General features: G+C 39.9%; 3 protein-coding genes across 3 annotated transcripts in view; all 3 read left to right on the top strand.

Annotated features, from left to right (window-relative positions):
• Positions 1–1,111: 1,111 nt before the first annotated feature.
• Positions 1,112–5,890, top strand: LOC132974877 (type-2 ice-structuring protein-like). The gene is made up of 6 exons (XM_061039179.1): positions 1,112–1,248; positions 1,790–1,886; positions 3,586–3,695; positions 3,799–3,927; positions 4,634–4,763; positions 5,410–5,890. The coding sequence occupies exons 2-6, from the start codon at positions 1,823–1,825 to the stop codon at positions 5,481–5,483; spliced, it is 507 nt and encodes a 168-aa protein (XP_060895162.1). The 5' UTR covers positions 1,112–1,248; positions 1,790–1,822; the 3' UTR covers positions 5,484–5,890.
• A 3,006-nt stretch (positions 5,891–8,896) lies between these two features.
• On the top strand, positions 8,897–22,981 carry LOC132974854 (trichohyalin-like). Its single transcript, XM_061039153.1, has 3 exons — positions 8,897–9,463; positions 20,897–22,085; positions 22,322–22,981. The coding sequence occupies exons 2-3, from the start codon at positions 20,906–20,908 to the stop codon at positions 22,381–22,383; spliced, it is 1,242 nt and encodes a 413-aa protein (XP_060895136.1). The 5' UTR covers positions 8,897–9,463; positions 20,897–20,905; the 3' UTR covers positions 22,384–22,981.
• LOC132974825 (trichohyalin-like) overlaps positions 10,037–24,296 on the top strand; it is a 28,353-nt gene continuing 14,093 nt past the window's right edge. The window contains exons 1-5 of the mRNA XM_061039108.1: positions 10,037–10,098; positions 10,992–11,106; positions 11,439–11,618; positions 18,605–18,883; positions 18,964–19,092. Coding sequence (XP_060895091.1) covers positions 10,087–10,098; positions 10,992–11,106; positions 11,439–11,618; positions 18,605–18,883; positions 18,964–19,092 — 715 coding nt within the window. The 5' untranslated portion in view covers positions 10,037–10,086. The remainder of the gene's footprint in view (positions 10,099–10,991; positions 11,107–11,438; positions 11,619–18,604; positions 18,884–18,963; positions 19,093–24,296) is intronic.

Here is a 24,296-nt window from a genome sequence, read left to right as displayed (position 1 = left end):
TCTAGACTGCAGTACCCATTTTAAACACTAGGTGTGAGAGTTACATATTGCTCCTTTAATACCTCTAAATGTTCTTTATGTCTATGAATCACTTCAGTTTTTTTCTATTTCTCTTTTTAAAATGATCTTTGACTCTGTATTTATCTATACTTTGATACTTCTTATACTCAATCTTCTATTTGTTGTCCGGATGTTTCTTTTATTCCGCACATTAATAAAGGGGCCTTGCCTTAAGTTAACAACCAGAATAATGAGTGCAGTATAATCATTATAGATACCTTGAAAAATAAACATCAGGTCAGAGGTCCCAGCTGGTTGAATGTTTGTTCTCACACTCATTGGTCAATCTCACTTTCTCTCTGGTTATACTTTAAAGCTAACACTGACTGTTGGTTTTGTGCTGTCCACTTTAACTTCAAAGATCAACATCCGCCCGACAACGCCCTGACTCAGCTCGACATATCACTCAGGGCGTTGTTGGGCGGATGTTGATCTTTGAAGTTAAAGTGCTGTCACATTGACAAAGCAGAGGCGTGTTCTCATCTATTACTGAGCAAATAAGACAAACACACAGGTTTGCTGACATCATCAGATTCATTTTTTGAGTCACCACTTTTTAATATATTAATGAAAAATGCGCAGCTTGGTCTATTTCTCTTATGTAACCTGCAAAAACTCATACGATACGACTTATAATACTCCACATTCACCTGACAAGTCCCGATAAACTTGTTTTTTTTTCAAGATTAAAAAAGTTTATTCTTAAAAGCAAAACATATTTGATGATGGACGGCCTTGCCCACAACCAAAAAACACATAAGGGAGAACACCTGCAGCCTTGAATCTTTTGTTTTAAATAGATTCAAATATGAACATCTGAAACTTTGAACTGCCTGGTAAGTAAACACTGTGATGTAAATCGGTGTTTAAATCACACTCAAGTGTTTTATGCTGAAGTATTTATTTAAGATTCATCATTAAGAAGAATTCAGACAAACACAATAATCGTATATTATATAACAGCATAGGTTTACAACACGTCCTTATAGTGATGTATGGATTTTATCGAGAAGGAAACTCCCTTTATGGAAGAAATAAATCATTCTGTTCCTTTGTGCTGCTGGTGGGCACAGCCTGAGTGACGGTGCGATTAGAAACTGTATAAAAGAGCTGAAGTTTTCATTTCTCTGCACTTTGAAGCTTCACGCTGACACCGAGGAGGAGCCGAAGATCACCATCTTTCTGCAGGTGAGTTAAAGTCTCACATTAGCTCCTGTCTTTGTAACTTAGATTATCTATCACAGCAGGTTTGTGACAGAGAGTTTGGAATTAAAAATGGGATGTTATGAAGAATACATTTGTAAAAACAATTTTAAAAATTAAAAAAATTAAAAGCTATGAATTTGACTGTATTTGTATCTTTTGGGGGTCATTTATTTTTTTAAATGATGTCATTATTTATATTATCATTTCTATCCCTTCTTTTCCCCTTGTTCGTCTGTGTGACTTTGAAGGGTCAGGCTTAAATCAACAAGTTTTTATTGGCTTATTTTATTTGAATGTTTTTACATCTGTATTTTTCGGCACTGATGACTCCATATAGGTGCTATTTTTTCTTATAGGGTTAGAAAATAAACTTTTTTGCAAACTGTTTGCGTGATGACGGTCTTGCTATGTTGCTAATAAATGTTTTTTGTTTGTTTGTTATACAGTGTGCGGGTGTTTACCTTTAAGTTTCCTATAGATATATGAAAGTTCATTTGATCATTTTAATTTTATTTTTTTTAAGTTGACGATCTCTGAAATCTGATTCATCTTCACCATGACGCTGTTGGCTGTTTCTGCACTTCTCTGTGCAATGACAATTACGACCCTTGGAGCTGCCTGTGAGTAGATTGTTTGAATATTTTGTGTAGCTTTTTTTTTTCATTTATATATAGACATATTGTTCTTCCCCACCACATACATGGTACTCAAACTAAAAGAAACATTTCACTAATGACCATTTCATAAAAAGAAAGATTCCACTTTGACCTCCTGTAAATGGAACAGAAATCCTTCTGAAGAGTTTTGATGATTTCAAAGAAGAGGAGTGTTGAGTAGAGCCAATCCTTTTATTTCTTTGCTCATGGAAAACAAACCTCTTCAATCCTCTTTATTATTTCATGAAGACATTTGTCATGCTGTATTTAAACATACACATGCTGTAAATGTTGCCACATGTTACAGTGAAAGAGGGAAATGAAAAGGAATCTGAATGTGCTTTGTGCAGCTGTTTTTTATGGCAATGTTTGGGACCACTTTGAGGGGGTTCGATAGTCACTAGTTCAGCACTGTTCCTTTTGATTGAGTCTGAATGATTTAAGAAGAATTAAATGATTAATATAACAACCCTACAATAATGAGGACGTAAAACTAGGATGACCATACTGTACGTCTCAATTTGACCGGGACCATCCTGTCCCGAGTCCCCACAAATATCTATAAAACACTAATATGTCCTGGTTTTAACCTATTGAAATACCAAAACAATACACCATTCTTGCACAAATGATCAATCAATCAATGTCGTTGGCAAGGCTGCTGATCATCAACACTGACTTTTCTGTGCATGTTTCAATCAATCTCGAGGTTGCAGCTGTTGCTTAGTTAGCTTAGCTTATCATGCCTACAGGACCTGCTGCCTAACAACATGTAGGTGAGCTGTCATACTGAACAGGAAGTCAGTGTTTTCCATATACCTCCAGAAGAGTTACAGCTTCATTCATAAAGTACCAGCCAATAAACATGCTGCTTTTTGCAGACACTGAAGGGACTGTTTTCAGCCGCCCACAGTGGAGATTCCAACATACAAAGCCATATTAAAAAGAGCAAACACAAACTGTGGATACAGACTGGAAGTAGCACTGTTAAGATTTACTTCAGTGAGAGAAACGACGCTGACAACCAGAGGTGTCAAACGTATTGACATTCATTACTCAGGTAGAAGTATAGATACTAGGGTTTGAAAAGACTTCTGTAGTCTTGTTGAAGTATCAACTCGAACTTTTTACTCAAGTAAAAGTGTAAAAGTACTGGTTTCAAAACTACTTAAAGTATAAAAGTAAAAGTAATGTAAGGGGGAAAAAATGGCATTAAGGACAAAAGCTTAGGCCGCGCCACAGCGTGTCGGAATGGTATATGTTTATACTTCTCATCCAACCACAATCAAATTCACTCTATCTGGATGGCGCAATTTATCTGGATAAGTTTTTGTTTTTTTTTGTGTTTTTTTGAACGATGACAAGCCGGAATGAAAACAAGCCGAAATGAAATAGGAGTAACGAGGCTATTTTTAAAATGTAAGGAGTAGAAAGTACAGATAATTGGAGGAAACCTTTACCTACCACCTTGAGTGACCAGTGCATGTCATTGATCTGTGGATTGATGCATGTGAGTTTGCGGTAAAATTAAAGTGTCCTTATTTGGAGGTTTGAAAATATGGTCACCCTAACTCTGCCAAGAAATACAACATACTGTCATTATTAGTGGAGGATGTGTAAAACTTTACTGGAGACTCAACACAATGCTCTTCTCTGTCTTCAGTGGAACCTCACGTGTTTAGTAAGTTCTCATCCTGTCCCTGTGGATGGACACAGTTCCAGGACCGATGTTTCATCTATGTCCCGAAGGCCATGACGTGGGCCGAGGCTCAGGTAATGATTCGGTGCAGAAAGCTTCCTCTGCACACAGCCACCTGGATAATAAGCATCTCTTTTATGCCCTTTTCTTTTTAATGTTTGTTCATCTCCTCTGCAGCAAAACTGTCAGTCCATGAGGGCCAACCTCGCCTCTGTGCGCAGCTTTGCAGAATACACAGCCATTCAGAGCTTAACTGCAGTTGATCGATACGGGAACACGTGGATTGGAGCATCTGATGCTCAACAGGTAGATTTTTTACATGTAAACTTGTTAAGTTGTAAGCAAGGTCAACTGGAAGAAGGTCCAATAGTAACAAGCTGAAAGGGAGCATATCCTTATCACCACCTACCGTAGCTGAGTCAGACATTTTTCGGTCAATAAATAACTGAAGAGCACAGAGATGAGGGCACCGTGCTGGCCTGGATCACTTGCAATCACCTGACCTGGTATTCTTATTGAACCAAATATATATATGGGACTGTGCACTAACAAGAAATGACTTACTAAATAAAAGGGCACTCTCTCTATAGAGGGCAATAGGGCAGGTGCTCACCTATCACCTGACCTGATATTCTTATTGAACCAAATATATATATGTTCATTGGGTCTGTGCACTAACAAGAAATGACTTACTAAATAAAAGGGCACTCTCTCTATAGAGGGCAATAGGGCAGGTGCTCAAGTCTCTATCTATTTGTGCATGTGACGTGAATAGAGGTGTGATAAGTCAAGTAACAAATTAAGATAGAATTAAGACAGACCCAGCCTCAGTTCATATAACTCCACATAAAAAGCCCAATATGCAAGTATGTAGTACTTACGACGGCCTGATTTGACGCGGAAGTATAAACAAGGCTTAACTCTGAGGGGTTAGGATGGCAAAGTTTCCCTTTAATTAAAGGTTCTTCTTCAAATACTTTTTGATATTCTTATCTCTTCTCGTTTTTTCAAGGATCGTTTTTGGTTCTGGAGCGACGGAACACCTTTCACCTACACAAACTGGTGTCCTTATCAGCCTGATCACAGACACACTGGAACGTATGGACCAAATGGGCCGTATTGTATACAAATGAATTTTGGAGGTAATTCTCCTACAAAGCATCATGTTAATTAAAGGGGCGCTGTGGGTCAATGGTTGAGTCGATCGTGTCTCACCTGGAAGGTCAGGGGTTCAATCCCCAGCCACTGCAGCCACATATCTAATGTGTCCTTGGGCAAGACACTTACCTCTATGTTGCTGCTTCGTTGGCGGCTTATGAATGTGTTTGAATAGATGAGTTCATACTGATGGACTCTTTACATCAGCCTCATCAGCAGCCTGTACCATCAGTGTGTGAATGTGCAGTTGTGACCTGGGTGAAAAAGTCCATTTACCATTTACCATTTAATATGGGAAAGATGTGTGGAATTTCTTTATATCCATCACTTTGGAAAAATTATAAATATTTAGTTTTGGAGGTTAAAACTAAATAATGAATGACAGTAAATGCAAATCATTTCTTTGGTTGTTAAAATAAATTAGACATTTCATTGAATTTCTTTCTATATTTTTGGAACATATAGTAGCTGGGATTATACACAGTAGATATCAGAGATACCATAGTTTTGCTTTAAAGTTCAGTAACTTCTCCCTGCAGCTGTGTGGTGATGTTGGTATGAAGACGAAAATACAGTGTACAACTTCTATCTCTACAGACAGACTGATTCTTGTGTTTTCTGCTCTTACAGTCGGAAAGTGCTGGGATGATGGCGAATGTAAGGCTGTGTTTCCATCCATCTGCGCCAAGAAAGTCCTGGGATAACACCGAGACAGGACATACCTGTCGAAAGCACTATTAAGCCACTTTTTGCATAGTCTGACTTTTTGTGTTATCAGTTTCATAATAACCAGAAATATTTGTCACGCAATTCAAATTATGTCTCTTCTAACGCTGTAACGCCTTTAAAGGAATAAAGGGACAAGTAACTTCTACAGCAGCAGGTTGTTTTTGAGGCTTTAATGAAAGCAGAATGAATGTGTTGAATGCTTGAAGCAAAACTTTATTTATAATTGTCTTTCTCTTCTTGTGCAAAAATTAAAGTATCAAGCTATAAAACAAGAAGATCTGTTGGTCATATTTTCTTGGACTGGGTCTTTTTCTCCCTCTACATTGTAAATCTTACGTTATTGTTGTTATAAAAACTCTGGATTACTGTGCATAAACAATGCGATAAATCTAGTTTATTAAGAGCCTCACGCAGGGCACCATTTATGTTGGGGATTTTAAGAGCTCACAGGTGGGCAACAATTATATTGTGGTTTTATGTAGTCAATTTGTTTATTAAATTAAAATTAATATGAATTATGAATATTAATTGACACAATTATTAATCAGAATTAATAACAACGGGGCACCATCCTGAAATCAGGGAACAATAACCAAATTACACAAGGCATGAATATGTACACTAGCCCTCGCACCCAGCTGCTATCAAAATGAAGAAATGTTCTGCAAACACTACATTAAGAGTATTTTTAATCATTTTTATGCCGAACAGAAAAAAATGATTTGTGCAGACATTTCAAGCCAACAATGACTTTTTCCGTGCAAAGTGAGACATGCATGTTGATTTTCTATACCTCCACACGTGCATCCAATCACTAATTAAGGCCCTTCACATGATGATGTAACGATCAGCGTGTGAAGAAGCTGCTACACAAGTGGGCATGTGATTTCAAACATTTTGTAGGTTATATACTTAATATAATATACGACTTACAAATTATCACACAGATGCCAATTTTATAGTGTTCATAATTACACAATGTCTGACCAGATTCTATGATTAACTTTTTTTCTCCATTTTTGTTTGATCAACCAATCACAGTTTCTGAAAAAAATTGTCATACCTAGCAACGGGGTCAACCACTCTCAATAAGATAAAAGTTTCAACAGAGTAAGCAGTTTCAACAGAGTAAGCAGTAACAAAAAATACAAACGTAGAAAAATATGTACATAAGAAAACATGAAATATACAGAGGCAAGTATTGCATATCGCGGGTTGTATCACATCACAGATTTTCATTAGTGTGTGTATGTTGATTGAAAATACATCTGGAGTCTCAAAGACCCAGAATTCTGACAACCCAAACAAGTCAACCCTTCAAAATCATGTATAAGCTAAAGCTAAAGCTTCTAAAAAATAAAATAACTTGAGGGCTATGAGGTCACCATCAACCCATACCCCATATTGATGTTCATTTATTTACCTACAGTTTGATTAACTGTGGTCTCCGACCTGCAAGTGGCTTTTTAATTGCTCCTCAGTATTGTCTTTTTTAATCTTTTATCATGCTTTATTTTACTTTCCAGAACTCAAGGATGCTTCACATGACCAACAGACGGTCCCTTCACTATCATTATGGTGCCTTCACTGACCTGCTGTTCTACACTGTTGTCTTCCTCGCCCTGATGAACTCATGTAGAGGTAAGTTGCAAACATTACAAACAGTCTGGTTCATGTTGACATGAAGAGTTATTTAAATTACTGAAGTTTAAGTATGTGCTTCTAATGACACCATATGGCTCACATTTGCTGAGCTGTAGGAATAAAAAATGAATCCCTGTTTGTTTGCAGCTCAGTCTGAGGTGATCTCAGCCAGTAGTTTCATTGGTGAGTGAAGACGTTATTCTGCCATGTCACCTGGACCCCGTCATGAATGCTTTGACATGTTTCTGGAGTGGTCGAGACCTGACCTGAACTCGAGAGCTGTCCTGGTGTGGCGTCACGGTGAAGGGTGATTGAAGATGTCTGCCCTGAGCAGCAACAAGATCTATCCCCCCCTAGAGTCCAGACACTGGTGGTGGAGGTGTTAGCGGATGATGTCGTCTGGGTTGATGTGATGAAGAAGTTGATTGAACTGTGAAGACTAGAGCTGATGAGGAGATGATTAATGATTTCATCTGAGCCAAACTGCAAAGGCTGGGGTTGACCGGACGATGGCTGATGCTGTGATCCGAGGCTGATGGGATGAAGGAGGTGATGAACTTGCGAAGGCCTGGTGGCGATGGGGAGGTGGAGGGTCGCTCGTAACGATGGCATGAATGAACTAGTCGAAGAGAAAGCCATTTTTAGGAGGAGGATTGTTTTTTTGCAACTAATCTGTTTTTATATATTTTCTGAAAGGATATGATTTATTCATAATAATGCGACCATAATCTATAGCTGTTAGGCCATTAACTAAGAGTTTGCCCTTCTAATTACTGCTTATTGATAGCAAGGATGTTGTTGAACATGAATTATGATCTTAATATGCTTTGCTTATTCTAATTATTATTATTTATGATCAGCCATACAAAGAAGATTTTCAAGCAACCATTAACATATTTTTAATGTATCCAGCTAGTGTTGTAGTACTCGAAATATGTCACTTTTTGAAGGTCTTGGTCTTGTCTCGGTATCGAAAGCATTTTTTACTTGATCTTGTCTTTGTCTCAGACTGGGCAGACTCTGGATTTTAAGTTAAGACCGATTAAGACCACCACTGCTATTTGTCCACGTCATTACTGAGATTAGAAGGAAAACAGCTCTTTCTAAAATAATGAATAACTTCAATTTATTTGTAATTTGAGAGTGAGTGACATGCCCGCTGCACACAAGATTATAATTTTTCGGTGGTGCTTGGTCTTGACTCAGTCTCGATCCCTAAATGTCTTGGTCTTGTTCTTGTCTCGGTTTCGATCCCTAAATGTCTTGGTCGGCGGCGAGGGAAACCTCCTCTCTGCTGAACCCACTGAGACAGCCAGAGGTCCTGATGGTCTCTAAACTGTCAGCAGCAGAGTGACTGTGGAGAAGAGACATGGGAGGAAGTACACCTGTAGAGTCACACAGAGGAAGATCAACCAGACCAGAGAGAACCACCTCACTATTCCAGGTAAATATAAGTCATTAATTGGTTATGTAATTGCTTATTATTATTATTATTATTATTATTATTATTATTATTATTATTATTATTATGTTTTAAAGAAATGTAGGGGTTAATATATTCCCCATTCAGGCCACACTTCCAAGATGATTGTGCAGGAAGGGATGCAAACTGCTGCTCCACTAGTTGAGCAGGCATTCAACTGAAATGCACTATCTTCCATCTTCCATTTAAAAACATCAGGCATTCAATCTTATTTCCAACAAATGTCACCATTTTCTTTCATTTAATGTCTACACAGAAAAAAATGGAGGAGACGTGAGGATGGAAGTGAACACTAAGGAAGAAAAGCCAGTCACATCTAAAAGTGATAAAACAGGATTTCATGTTGTGAATGAAGAAGAAGAAGAAGAAAGACTTCCACTCATTTCAGTTCAAGAAGAGAACAATGTGAACACAACAGGAGAAAAGAGTGAACCTAAAGATGAAATTGTGACAGAACCAGTGCCAGTAAAAGACATCGTCTCTGCAGCAGGAGAAAGTGAAATGAAGGAAACAGATCTACCTGTGATTCTAAAAGAAGAAGAAACAAACCAAGAGCAGGAACAGGGACGATGGAGACGAGAGTGAAGAGGAGACAATGAAAACAGTTAGAGACGATTCTGGACTTTCAATGGTACAACTAAAACACATCAATACTGATCAGAAGCTGGAGAGGGAAGAGACACAGCAAGAGGCAGCGAGTAAAGTCGATGGGAAAGAGACAAAAACTGAGAAGGAGAGACCAAAGAAAAAGAAAAAGGAGGCTCTGGATCAACAGTACAGAAGAAGCAAAAATAGAAAGGAATCAAACTGAAGTCAGAAAGAGAGAGTGTGGAGAGCAAAGAGATGCTTCATTCAGAGATAAAGAAAGCAGAACACAAAGATGAGACTGAGCTCAAACAACAAGAAGTAAATGTTGAACAATGTCTCTTCAAAGATGAAAAACAGGAGAGGAGGAAGGCAGAACCTGAGGATAAAACAGAAATAAACCAAGACGTGAACCAGTTGAACATTACTACAATGACAGAAGAGGAAGCAGAGAAGCAAAAGAAGCAAAGCAGTGAGGATGTGAAAAAGACAGAAGAAAAGAAGGATGAGTGGGGGAACAAGGTGTCAGCTAATATGGAAGGTACAGAGAGGTTAGAGCTTGAAAAACATCAAGATGAAACAGGTAGAAAGAACCAAGAGAGAAACACCATTCTAGTTACAGAAGAGACCTCCCTTTCTAATAAGCAAATTTTGATTTAAAATACACTGCATTTGAATCTCAGATGTTACACAAAAAGGCTAAGAAGCCTCATCTCACATTTAACAGTCACTGAAGCTTATCAGGCTGATAAAACTTGAACACACCTTTTTTATTACAGATGACCATGGAGATCTGTTTATCAGGTTTTTTGCACTTTGAACATGTAGAGCCCTCTTGGATTTCCACAGACGTCAAACAGGTATACATGTTTGTTACTGTAAGTTTGTATTCAATGTTTTTGTCTTGACTTAATACTGGAAAACAAAACTGAATTTTGTCTTGTGAAAACAATGTAGGATTTGGTTTTCTCTGTGCAACAAATGCCCTCCCTGCATGTAATTCCAGAAGGTATGTGGTTATGTTTAAAGTAATCATAATATTTGTATTTCTTAAATCTATGTTTAATCCAGAAACCTCTGACTATTACCAGCAGCTTGTTTTCAGTTTTTAAAGCGAATGTCTGTCGGGAATCGAGACATTTCTGCAAATCAAATCCCTGCTGTTTCAGTAAGGTTTGAGTGATGGTTAAATGATAGTGAATTGTTTTTACTTAAATTAGCATTTTAGGAAACGTTTAACTATTTTAAAACTGTTAGTTGTCATTTTAAAAAAGCTGTTAAATCCACATTATCCCTCTTTTTTTGTGCTGCAAATAAAAATGAAACTAAAACTAAACTAAAGGACATAGAGGGATGTGTTAATAATTATACTAAGAGTAAAATATGTTTGAAATTTCACAAAAATGCCAACATATGTTCACGACAAGTGAGTATGTTTAAAATCTTGAACACAAACGTGAAATGTGGCTTAACAACATTGTGCAAAGGACCTGTATCCCATTAGTCACTCACTACAAATCCAAATGTTCTTTTAGGGATTTTGGATTCTATTCACAGATTTTCAGATTGATGTAATGGTCATTTAACAATATTTTAGAGTTGGAGTACTTGAGACTTGAGACGGTTATTTTCTATATTAAACATGTCATCCTTTCAAAATCATGTTTACAGGAAAATATCTTCATCATCCCAAACTGAACATTGATACATTGTATTTTTCAGTATTATCATCCTAATTTATGTTCATTTTTACACTGATTTCTGCTTGCAGAACTCCATGATGCTTCATGTGACAAATAGACAACCCCTCAGCAGTCAGTTTGGTGCCTTCACTGACCCCGCTGTCCATGCTGTTGTCTTCCTCGCCCTGTTACACTCATGTAGAGGTACATACAAACATTCAGGCTAAAGTAAACATGTAAAATAGGTCTATACATGTTTAAATGAATATACAGTATGTCCCCCTAAATGCCACTACATGGCTGTTTTAAAATGATTACTTAGGCTTTTTCGGTAGAAATGAAAATCACATCCCTGCTTTTTTGTTTATTTTCAGCTCAGTCTGAGGTGATCGCTCCATCTCAGCCAGTAGTTTCATTGGTGGGTGAAGATGTTATTCTGCCATGTCACTTGGACCCTGTCATGAATGCTTTTGACATGACTCTGGAGTGGGCGAGAGTTGACCTGAACCCCAGATTTGTCCTCTTGTGGCATCAAGGCGAAGAACTGGAGACTAAAAAACATCCGTCCTTCAGGGGAAGAACATCATTGTTCATCAATGAGCTGGAGAAGGGAAACATTTCATTGAAACTCTCCAAAGTTAAAGTCTCCGATGAGGGAGGATACAAATGTGTCATGCTTGCATTGTCAAAAGCCTCTTCTGTTCAGCTTGTTGTAGGTAAGTGGACAAGTTTGGTAACTTCTAAACATTAGTCAAGTATTTAGTAGGGGTGATAATTGATTGTAAATATCATACTCGACCAGTCAAGACTTCTGTCCGGTTGCTTTATTTTAGTGGGGTTTTTTACTCTTATCTTAGGGTATATTTCAGCCAAACTCAACCAAACCCTTTATTGTTTCTTCACATGTATTGAGGGTCGGTGTAGGAGTTCAGACTGTCAAGCTCCTCTAAAGTGAGGTGGATAAGCAGCTCTATCCTGAAGGGGTGGATCGTCTGATCTGCAGAGAGCCTCTGCCCCTGATTGCTGTGGGCTTTCATCATACATTCTGTCTTTTTTAGGGATGATCCTGGCTCTAATCTACTGTCGTGTACAGCTGACAAAGAGCAAAAAAGCTGGTTTATTGAGAGCCTCACACGGGGCACCATTTATGTCTGTGTTTTGCGGAGCTAATACGCGTGCAACAATTATGTTGGGTTTTATATAGTCAATGTGGTTACATGAATTAATATTAATAATTATTATGTACTATTAATATAAATTAACAATATTATTAAACTAAGTGAACAGATTCAGTGCACCACTCTGAGATCAGAGAACAATAACCAAATATCACCAAAATCAGTCTCCAATTAGTTAATTAATTACTAATATTATTAATAATTAATAACCTGAATTTAATAAATTGAAGGCGTGAAATCCATACACAAAGCCCTCGCACCCTTAAGATGGCATACACTTAAAGACTTGGCGTGGTCTATTGTCTAAAGAGACTGAGTTAAGCTTAGACTCTGCACGATCTGTATGTCTGAGGTGTTTCAATGACCACAAGCGTACAGATCTCTATGTGTGAGTGTGTATGTGAGCGCTGACACAGTGATGGAGTTAGTCTCACAGTTCATCTCCTCGCCACAGCTCAGGAGGCATCCACTACATTCACCGAAAGAAGCCAATGGCCGAATTCAAGTTTAGACTTAGTGTTTACACTGGTCTTTCTGATCATGAAGGTATTACCCAGTTAAACTCTGTTTATGGAAAACACACACAGGACACGGCGGCCCGAATTCAGAAACAAAACAAGAGTTTTAAACAGGTAAAACTCGGGATGCGGCGGTCCGCTAAAGAAGAAAAAAATTACAGTTTTCACATTAATAAAGCAAATATTAAACACACTCTCTTATGCTAAGACTGCCCAGACCCAATTTAAGCCTCACCTGTGAACCGCTTTGTCCGCAATTGATGAAGGGATAAGGTCCGACGATGAAAACAAATCTTCTGTCCATTCCAGTGCAGATGAGTCTTTGATGACGGCTGTTGAGAAAATTACTAAGAACTTGACTTCACACAATAAGACTCAGTTGACTCAGACGGCCTACGTTGATGAAAGTTTATACATAAGATGAATACTCGAGGAGACATGGATCAACATCACACTTGTGAACTAATGTATTGCTCAACCACATCTGCAGAACACATCATTGCACTGGAGAAGACAATAAGTCTACCAAACATCCTTGCAGATATGATGAAAAACAGTTGACACTCTCTAAGCTGTCCTTGGTGTTCTAGTCACAGCTGAACTCTATCAGGTCTGACATTAGAGAACAGTGAATAAACCTAATGACGTCTGTACATTATCATCTAAATAACTACAGAAATTCCACCACAGCGGGGAGGATTCCTTATGGCAAGGGCGACGTCGATCTGTTCTCCTTCAAGTGGGAAGACGTCCATCGATGTCCTTTTCATTACAGGACAGAATAAGACCGTTATCTTTAATTGAGACGCTCTTCAAAAAGCTCTGCCGAGATGCGTTCAACGGACGATCCAAGCTTGTGATTCACAACAATGTCCATGTTTAGGCCGAGGGTTGCCTGTGCGCCAAAACTTTAATCAAGGAGAAGGGTGCTGTAAAAATGGGGGGTAGACTTGTGTCTCCAAATGCTTGAAGTCAGCACATGAAAGAGCTGTATCTTCTGATGTAGGCTAGGGAGACCACACTTGAAGAGGAAGAAGAATGGGAGGCTCAAGCTTTTAAAGCCTGGCATGGCTCATTGGGACTCCTGTTGAGTTACTTCGGGTCTACTCCAATGAGAAGATAGAGAATAGAGCTCCCCCTGTTCTCACATGTAGATGTGAGGTATTGCAAAGGCTGCTGGGAGTCTGAGTCTTTTACGTCTCTTTGTATGCCCCAGTATAACTTTAGTCAGGCTTTACAAGGGATACAGGCCTGAGTCCTCTGTCCAGAACATGGCTGGTCCAACGTGTGTGAAGTTTCTTGTTCTAAATCCACTCTGATCCTATATTTGATCATGCCTATAAACCCCTCTATTTGCAGGCATGGGCGTGACAGTAGGACAACAACATGATGCTCTGTAGGCTCTCAACACAATAGAGGTCTTTGACTTGTTTGTGTCATGGTTGCACAATCACACCGTCTTGATACAGCATATTCCGACAGACAGATTACTTTGCAGCAAAAACAAAACCACCATGAAACGTCAACAAAACAGGGGAAGGAATAACAGGAAAAGGATCTTATATACGGGAATAAACTAAGTGAAACTGTGTAAGTGGGAGGTGCTGGTATGAGCCTCGAGCTACAGTACCTGATGGGGGACATTAGACTCCCTGCTTCACACACATGCATTTACACATTGCAGGCAAAGCAGCAGGAGCTCTGTTGGGGTTCAGCGTCTTGTGCGAGGTGCCCGTTTTGTTCTTGTTTAGTTTAGTATTTTATTAATTTCAGTGTTTTGATATGATTTGCTGAGTTATAGTGTGTCTCCTTGTGTTCCTCACGCCCCATCTGTGTACTCTTATTATATTACAATATTCCCTAGTTTGGTTTTAGCGTTTCCTGTTTTATTTTTTGTAGTTTTTGCCGCTGGTATTTCCTGTCTAGTTTGGCTTCCTGTCTTTGTTTTCCCTGTGATTGTGTGCCTCATCCTGATCGTCTTCACCTGTGTCATTAGTTTAATTTAATTTTAATTGTATTTGAATTTTACCTTTATTTAACCAGGCAGGTCATTAAGAACAGATTCTTATTTACAACGATGGCCTGGCAAAAGACAGAAGCCTTTTGAGAGGGGGGGGGGGGCTGAAAAGAAAGGTCAATGTTAAAAGGACAGCATAGTTAGAAGATAGCAGCGTACAACATTTCCAACAGCCAACTGCATTCCAAACAGTCACAGAACAATAAAAAGTTAAATAACATATCCAAACATACCAGCCATAAGGAGGCAAAACACAGTCATCACATGTACCACGTATCCAGTGGAGCCCTTCCTCCCGAACCACATGACCTTGGTTTTTCTGGTGTTAAGCATGAGGTTCAGGGAGGAGAAGGCCCGCTGGATCTTGTTGAAGCTATCTTGTAGTGATGAGAGTACTGTGGTGGAATTTCTGTAGTACTTTAGATTATAATGTACAGATGTAATTAGGTTTATTCACTGTTGTGGACTGATGATTCCCCATCATGCATCAATCAATTATAGCATTAAACAAAACCAGCAGCAACAGGCACATACAATCACACATTTAGAACATTGCATAAACATTTCAACTGCATCTGAGTCCATTTAATCAACCTTTTATCATTTATTCCAGCTTTGCATATTCCAAATAATGTATAGGTTCTTATAATCGTGTTGGGTCTGTTAATAACGAACGACTATACCATAAGTAATCAGCTCAGTGTGCTCACAAATTTTATTACTCTGACGTCCCTATGACTACAGAGTCTTACGTACCGCCGGACACAGATTCACCTACTGGTCTTACTTATATCGAAATTAATTCTTAATAATCCACCCTGGAACGTCTCCCCTAGGATATAAATCTTATCTTATCTGTGTCGAGACGCAGCTCAAAAAGCTGGCTCAGACCTCCGAGACACCCCCGCAGGATGCTAGACTGCCGTTTTTTAAGAACAGATTTTAGCGTGGATGGTAACATACGGAGCCCCTAAAGGGACATAGGCAGAAAAAATAAAAATATATGTTTCTCGTGCGCACCAGAAACTAACCGGTGCTCACGTGAAAGTTTTGCGGTATCAGGTATACAAGGGAAACCAGCCAGTCTTAGCCTTCTGTGTTCTTGTGATAAAAATGACAGTACAGGACTTATTTGAGCTATATTTTAACCTTGGACTTAATTACAAGGACAGAACTGCTTTGCTTGCGCACCGTCACCGTTATATTGTCTCAGAAAGACATTTAAAACAGATGTTAAAGTCTTGTCATCTGTTTCGGCGCAAGGGATAACTTCGGTAGAGTTAGAGATATATTCATAGATTCGGCTTTCCCGGATCAATAACTCATCAGCAGAACATTGCTCTTCCACAACCGACACCTCTCTGCAATCACAACAAGATAGACTGCGAGCTACATTCGCATTTTCCTCAAAACGAGCCGTCCTCCGTGCTGGGGAACTTGCATTGGCCTCTAAGCAGAGCCGGCTGGTGCTCGAATGTGCAGGGACCGTCTGCAAATTGCAATACCGAAAAAATATGATACAGAAATATTCAATAACTTCACCCAGGAGAAGTGTAGTGTCATGAAAATAATTTTACACATGTGTGATCTCATGTTTTTCATACTACATTTCTCAGATTGGAAAATAATACTTTAAAAACAAATTCAGGATTTTTTAATTTATTCATAATGGGTTTTTGTTTTACCCTACACCTTACAAAAGAGATTTTATTGAACATTGGGCTATTTATAGGCTATTAAAAAATCCTCAATTTGTTTTTAAAGTATTATTTTCCAATCTGAGAAATGTAGTATGAAAAACGTGAGATCACATATGTGTAACATGATTTTCATGACACTACACCTCTCCTGGGTGAAGTTATTGAATATTTCTGTATCATATTTTTACGGTATTGCAATTTGCAGACGGTCCCTGCACATTCGAGCACCAGCCGGCTCTGCTTAGAGGCCAATGCAAGTTCCCCAGCGCAGAGGACGGCTCGTTTTGAGGAAAATACGAATGTAGCTCGCAGTCTATCTTGTTGTGATTGCAGAGAGGTGTCGGTTTTGTAAGAGCATTGTTCCACTGATGAGTTATTGATCCGGGAAAGCCGGATCTGTGAATATATTTCTAACTTTACCGAAGTTATCCCTTGCGCCGAAACAGATGACAAGACTTTAACATCCATTTTAAATGTCTTTCTGAGACAATATAACGGTGACGGTGCGCAAGCAAAGCAGTTCTGTCCTTGTAATTAAGTCCAAGGTTAAAACATAGCTCAAATAAGTCCTGTACTGTCATTTTTATCACAAGAACACAGAAGGCTAAGACTGGCTGGTTTCCGTTGTGCACCTGATATCTGGTGCGCACGAGAAGGTTTCTGGTGCCCACAAGAAACCTTTCTTGTGAGCACCAGAAACTTTCAGGTGAGTCACCGGTTAGTTTCTGGTGCGCACGAGCTACATATATTTTTTCTGCCTATGTCCCTTTAGGGGCTCCGTAGTAACACAATCATTTTGAAGAACAGTCTCAAGATATAGCATGACAGCAGCGATGATGGCAGAAAGTGCGAGTAAACACTGAAAACCCTTGTTGTAAAAAGGGAGTCAGTGTCTCTGTGTAGCTGTGAGTAGAGAGGGCACCTTCCCTGGTACACTCTCCCCACGGCGGTCGGTGTGCCCATAGTCCCAGAATGACAACGCAATAAAAAGCGCAAGATGGAAGTTCATAGTCAGAAACGCAGTTCGGTAAATAGTTAACTTCAGTTTAGATGCGTGTATCAGTGTGGGCGCGCGAGTGTGTGTGTGTGTGTGTGTGTGTGTGTGTGTGTGTGTGTGAGGGTGCAGTCTATCGGCTATGGAAGCAGGCGACGGTGGTTCCGTGATTAGTCTCACCTGTGTTTGATTACCACAGTGTGTATTAAAGGTCCCATATTATGCTTTGTCTGGTTTTATATGACCTTTAGTGTGTTTTCCAAGTGTCCTGTGCATGTTTAGGCACATTTCAAAGTGCAAAAATTCAAAGTCAGCAGAAACATGACTTCTCCTACCTCCTCCTGTTAGCTGCAGCATTAGCTGCATGTAACGCTCGGTTCTAGCCCCCCTCGAAAAAAATGTGTCAGTGCGACGTCATTGTCAGTATGAGATTACTGATCTAAGCCCATTGGCTCGTTGTGGCAAGCCCTGCAGCTCATGTTGAAATTTCCGAGAAGCGTGCTGAGCAACTGGCCAATAACGACAGAGCGGATCTGCAGACCAATCAGAGCAGACTTGGCCCACGTGGGGTCTAACAGTGTGGGCTCAACAGAGTGTAGCTGATGGACTCAGAGCGTAGAGGGAGCAAGGAGGAGCATTTTTTTGGACTTTAGCTATTGTGAACGTACAAAAGTAGGTACATAGATTAAATATACAAACCCCAAAAAGGGCATAATATGGGCTCTTTAAGGGCGCACTCACACAAGCAAAGTTGTCCTGTACCGTGCTTAATGCTGAATTCATGTGCCGCTTGGGTGGTCCAAGTTTTCGAGTTGGGAAGTCGTTCTTCCGACTTTAGTGTGTTCAAGTGATTTCTGTTGGGAAAGTCAAAATATTGGCTCACAACAGCAAAAGAAAGTTGATTCTACGAAGAAGATCAGTGAAATGTTACTGTTATAAGTTATATTTGAGCAAAAAGTTTATGTGCAATACATGAATTAATAAAAAATGTGTTAACATTAACAAAACATGTTTTTCCCCCTATGTGATAAAAATTCTGACGTCAAGCCTGGAAGCACCTAATTATTTTCCGACTTTCCGAGTTGTTGTTCCGACTTGAGCAGGTGTTCATGTGCATTTTACAACTTGGAAACTAATTTTTCCGATGTGTCCGACACCTAATGAATGCAGCATTAGCTATTTGCCCTTATGGTGGAGACGTTGAGTCACAGGCAGCCGCCCCCAAAGTTAGATCTCTACATGCAGTTCCTTCAGTTACTTCATATTTTACTTTTAGAAACTTCTCTCCTCTATAGGTTCTGTCTCCTCACCTGTTGTTCAGATGACCAAAAACAACAATGGAGTGTTGTTAGAGTGTGAGTCTGCAGACTGGTATCCAGAGCCAGAGATGTTTTGGCTGGACGGCGAGGGAAACCTCCTCTCTGCTGAACCCACTGAGACAGTCAGAGGTCCTGATGGTCTCTACACTGTCAGCAGCAGAGTGACTGTGGAGAAGAGCCATGGGAGGAAGTTCACCTGTAGAGTCACACAGAGGAAGATCAACCAGACCAGAGAGAACCACCTCACTATTCCAGGTAAATATAAGTCATTAATTAGTTATGTGATTACTGAGCTGAACAGTAAATATGAAAATAATTCTGTTTTGCAATTTCAGATCATCTCTTCATGCTCCCCAGCACTTCCAGTCCTTCCAGTACTCCTCATACTCATTTTGTTATCGGCGCTGTGATTGGCTGTGCTGCTTTCATCTTTGTTGTGTGGAGACGGAGACAAAAGAAATTCAGTAAGTGACAAACTGTCAGATTTCTGATAGTAAGATTCCTAAAGGTTTAATGAAGTAATGCAGACGTTTGATGATATATTGACGAGGCTAGTTTATTTTGACTGAGTAGTCATTCTTTCTTTTTCTAGTTAGCATTCTTTTAAAGTATTTGTATAGTTCTACTTTTGCAGATTCAACAATATTTTTGTGTTACGTTAGTAGGCTATGTCTCTGTGCTTGTGAGCTGTGGCTGGAGCTTTTGTATTATCAGGTTAAATAAGATACAATCTTGTGAATGTGCTGTCATCTGAAGGCCTGGAAGGACCGTCTTCAAATTTGGTACAAACATCCACGTTGCCTCATAGATGAACTGGGTAGAGTCTGGCAGTCAAAGGTCACGTGCACGATGACCTTAAGTCCATTCGATTCTCGTGAGGGAATATTCTTACTGGTATATTTTCTACTGTTTAATCATCCAAGAGAACTACACCACCTTTGTCAATAGGTTGGTTTTCTGCTAGTAGATTGTGTATATCAGTGAAGCTGAGTGAGTGTGTGTGTGTGTGTGTTTGTGTTTGTGAGAGAGAGTGACTCCTGTCTTTGCATGTGTGTGTGTATGAGCCGTGCAAATGAGAAAATCAAATACACACACTTGCAGTTGTAAATGCTCCCTCCTGATTTAACAGGTACAGTGTGAGCTCTCAGGTCATGACTGCTAATCAGGTCGTACAGTGAGCACAAAATCAAAAGCTTCAGAACAGGGACGGCGCCAGGATTGTTTTTCTCCTGGTGCTGAGGGGGAGCTTGACTAATACAGTATGTTGGGGTGCTATGAATATTAAATTTTCGTGAATTCAAAGTTACATTTTGAGATCTCTTTTTTTTTTTCCAAATAAAAGCAGACATACAGTACGTGAGGGGGCTTAACCGGGGCTAGACAGATTTGGGATGGGGCTATAGCGCCCCCTAGCCCCGGTGTAGCGCCTTGCTTGGCTTCAGTGGTGAGCCGACATTTCACTACGACTCCTATTCAATAGTTCAGTGCATGCTGGGCTTCACTCTACCTCTTGCATCCATGTTTATTCTGCTGCCATAAGAAGTGAAATGTTCCCTGGTATCATCATGTCTCTCCTATAAACTATTGTGGTGGGACCTCTGCTGTTTGTCATTTTTCTCATATTTCACCATTTTCTCCATCTTTTGTGTCTTCACAGAAAACAAGGGGAGGAGACGTGAAGATGATAGTGAACACAAAGAAAAGCTAGTCACATCTAAAACTGATAAAACTGGATTTAAGGTTGAGAATGGAGGAGAAAAAGAAGAAAGACTTCCACTTATTTCAGTTCGAGAAGAAGAGAACAATGTGGACAAAACAGGAGAAAAGAGTGAGACTGAAGACGAGCTTGTGACAGAACCAGAGCCAGTAAAAGACATCGTCTCTGCAGCAGGAGAACATGAAATGAAGGAAACAGATCTACCTGTGATTCTAAAAGAAGAAGAAACAAACCAAGAGCAGGAACAGGGACAAAGACGAGAAACAAATGATGGAGACAAGAGTGAACAGAACACAGTGAAACCAGTTAGAGACGATTCAGGACATTCAATACAAATAAAACACATCAACACTGATCAGAAGATGGAGAAGGAAGAGACACAACAAGAGGCAGTGAGTGATGAAGACGAGAAAGAGACAAAAACTGAGAAGGAGAGACCAAAGAAAGAGAAAAAGGATGAACAAATAAATAAAGGAGTCTCTGGATCAACAGGACAGAAGAAGCAAGAAGGGAAAGGAATCCAAGTGGAGGCAGAAAGAGAGAGTGTGGAGAGCAAAGAGATGCTTCAGTCAGAGATAAAGAAAGGAGAAAACAAAGATGAAACTGAGCTCAAACAACAAGAAGTAAATGGTGACCAATGTCTCTTCAAAGATGATAAACAGGAGAGGAGGAAGGCAGAACCTGAAGATAAAACAGAAATAAACAAAGAGGGGAACCAGTTGAACATTACTACAATGACAGAAGAGGAAGCAGAGAAGCAAAAGAAGCAAAGCAGTGAGGATGTGAAAAAGACAGAAGAAAAGAAGGATGAGTGGGGGAACAAGGTGTCAGCTAATATGGAAGGTACAGAGAGGTCAGACCCTGAAAAACATCAAGATGAAACAGGAAGAAAGAACCAAGAGGTTTTAGCAGACAAAGACCTTCAGACAGAGAAACACCAGGGAGAAAAATCTGAACCAGATCAGGACGAAACCAAATACCAGCCAGCAGAATCAAAAGAGGGTGTAGGGGTTGAGATTAAACAAAGACAAGAAGAGAGGCAGGAAGCTGGTCTACAAGAGGACAATGATACAACTCAAAGGAAGTCTGTGGAGATACTAAACCAAATTAGAGGAGTAGAAGAAGAAAAGCAGGCAGAGCAACAACTGGATGTAAAGGTAAAAGTCAGAGAGCAAAGAGAGGAATCTAAAGAGGGGGTAATGGTGGAGGATAATGGAAGAGGGGAGGAGAGTTTAGAGACTGACAGAAAAGCTTCTGTTGATGAAACCCAAAGGAAGGCCGAGGGGAAAGAAAACCAAAGAAGAGAAGAAGCAGTCAGACAAGAAGCTCAGACAACAGCTAAAGGAATGACAGAGGAGATAAAAGTAGAGTGGACAGACGGAGAGAAACAGGAGTCTGTAACTGATAAAGAAGCTGACACAGATGAAACCCAAAAGAAGCACAAGAAGATAACATCAGAATCCAAAGGAGGAGAACAACAGCTGATGCTGCAACATTCAGACATGAATAAAGAAATGAGAGAGAGAGGAGTGGAGGGTCAGGAGGACCTGCAGCAGGAGGAGGACATGGAGACTTATCAACCTCAACCAAATGTCATACAAAGTATTGAACCACTAAATACACCATTTCAATTTAAATCAGCTACAGAGGGGCAGAATAAGGAGGCTTTTGGTAGAGGACAGAAAGAGGTGCAGCCCCAAAACATCAACACTGATCAGAAGATGGAGAAGGAAGAGACACAGCAAGTGGCAGCGAGTGATGAAGACGAGAAAGAGACAAAAAATGAGAAAGAGAATCGGGAGGAGCCATCGAATATAGGAGGCTCTGGATCGACAGGACAGAAGAAGAAAAAGGAGAACCGGAGAGAAGAAATCGAACTGAAGGCAAGTAAGAAGAGGATGAAGAGCAAAGAGAAGCTTCAGTTAGAGATGAAAAAAAGAAAACCTAAGGATGACATGATGATCAACCAACGAAGGGGAATTCAGGACCAGCCTCTTTTAGAAGACAGGAAACAGGAGAGGATTCAGACAGAACCTGAGGATAGAGAAGAAATAAACCAAGAGGGGAACCAGTTGAACATTACTACAATGACAGAAGAGGAAGCAGAGAAGCAAAAGAAGCAAAGCAGTGAGGATGTGAAAAAGACAGAAGAAAAGAAGGATGAGTGGGGGAACAAGGTGTCAGCTAATATGAAAGGTACAGAGAGGTCAGACCCTGAAAAACATCAAGATGAAACAGGAAGAAAGAACCAAGAGGTTTTAGCAGACAAAGACCTTCAGACAGAGAAACACCAGGGAGAAAAATCTGAACCAGATCAGGACGAAACCAAATACCAGCCAGCAGAATCAAAAGAGGGTGTAGGGGTTGAGATTAAACAAAGACAAGAAGAGAGGCAGGAAGCTGGTCTACAAGAGGACAATGATACAACTCAAAGGAAGTCTGTGGAGATACTAAACCAAATTAGAGGAGTAGAAGAAGAAAAGCAGGCAGAGCAACAACTGGATGTAAAGGTAAAAGTCAGAGAGCAAAGAGAGGAATCTAAAGAGGGGGTAATGGTGGAGGATAATGGAAGAGGGGAGGAGAGTTTAGAGACTGACAGAAAAGCTTCTGTTGATGAAACCCAAAGGAAGGCTGAGGGGAAAGAAAACCAAAGAAGAGAAGAAGAAGCAGTCAGACAAGAAGCTCAGACAACAGCTAAAGGAATGACAGAGGAGATAAAAGTAGAGTGGACAGACGGAGAGAAACAGGAGTCTGTAACTGATAAAGAAGCTGACACAGATGAAACCCAAAAGAAGCACAAGAAGATAACATCAGAATCCAAAGGAGGAGAACAACAGCTGATGCTGCAACATTCAGACATGAATAAAGAAATGAGAGAGAGAGGAGTGGAGGGTCAGGAGGACCTGCAGCAGGAGGAGGACATGGAGACTTATCAACCTCAACCAAATGTCATACAAAGTATTGAACCACTAAATACACCATTTCAATTTAAATCAGCTACAGAGGGGCAGAATAAGGAGGCTTTTGGTAGAGGACAGAAGGAGGTGCAGCCCCAAAACATCAACACTGATCAGAAGATGGAGAAGGAAGAGACACAGCAAGAGGCAGTGAGTGATGAAGACGAGAAAGAGACAAAAAATGAGAAAGAGAATCGGGAGGAGCCATCGAATATAGGAGGCTCTGGATCGACAGGACAGAAGAAGAAAAAGGAGAACCGGAGAGAAGAATTCAAACTGAAGACAAGTAAGAAGAAGATGAAGAGCAAAGAGAAGCTTCAGTTAGAAATGAAAAAAAAACCTAAGTATGACATGATCAACCAACGAAGGGGAATTCAGGACCAGCCTCTTTTAGAAGACAGAGAACAGGAGACAGAACCTGAGGATAGAGGAGAAAGAAACCAAGACGAGAACCAAAGTACCCTCACTAAAACAACAGAAGAGAAGGCAGGGGACACTTACAAAGGAGCAGACAGTAATGAAAATCCAAAAAAGGTCATGGAAACACAAAGCAAACATCAAAGGGAAAGAGAAGAAAGAATCAGACAAGCAGCTGAACGCAGAAAAACAAAAAATAAAAAAGCTGGAGGACTCACAGATGAGGTAAAAGTAGAAGAATGGAAAGAGGGGTCCAAAACTGATGAAGGAGCTGAAATTGATGAAACTCGAAGGAAGAAAGAAAATATACAAACAGGATTACAATGAGGAGGGGAAGATCAGCAGCTGATGCTGCATCATTCAGCCATTAATGAGGGAAGAGGGAGATGTTAGTATGGAGTCTGAAGAAGAAACTTAAGAAGAGAAATATTAACCCAAAACATGTGATTGGACTCCACATGAGGAAGAAGCTTTGAGTAAAGAAGAGAAGGGAGATGAGCTGAAACAGAAAACAGTCGACATTAGGCGACTCAGCAGAGAAGAGGAACTGAATGATGGAGCACTGAGCAGCTTATTT

This window comes from Labrus mixtus, chromosome 5 (assembly GCF_963584025.1).
Source record: "Labrus mixtus chromosome 5, fLabMix1.1, whole genome shotgun sequence".
NCBI lineage: Eukaryota > Metazoa > Chordata > Actinopteri > Labriformes > Labridae > Labrus > Labrus mixtus.
Note: the sequence above shows the minus strand (reverse complement) of the source record. Positions and strands in the feature narration are given on the sequence as shown.

What these genes read in the sequence shown, in the direction of transcription:
- LOC132974877 (XM_061039179.1), top strand. Translation starts at nt 1,823, where the DNA reads ATGACGCTGTTGGCTGTTTCTGCACTTCTCTGTGCAATGACAATTACG. An exon ending in TACGACCCTTGGAGCTGCCT is followed by an intron (nt 1,887 to 3,585) that starts GTGAGTAGATTG and finishes CTCTGTCTTCAG; the next exon opens with TGGAACCTCACGTGTTTAGT. An exon ending in GAGCATCTGATGCTCAACAG is followed by an intron (nt 3,928 to 4,633) that starts GTAGATTTTTTA and finishes CGTTTTTTCAAG; the next exon opens with GATCGTTTTTGGTTCTGGAG.
- LOC132974854 (XM_061039153.1), top strand. Translation starts at nt 20,906, where the DNA reads ATGCTTCAGTCAGAGATAAAGAAAGGAGAAAACAAAGATGAAACTGAG. An exon ending in GATGGAGAAGGAAGAGACAC is followed by an intron (nt 22,086 to 22,321) that starts AGCAAGTGGCAG and finishes AACCAACGAAGG; the next exon opens with GGAATTCAGGACCAGCCTCT.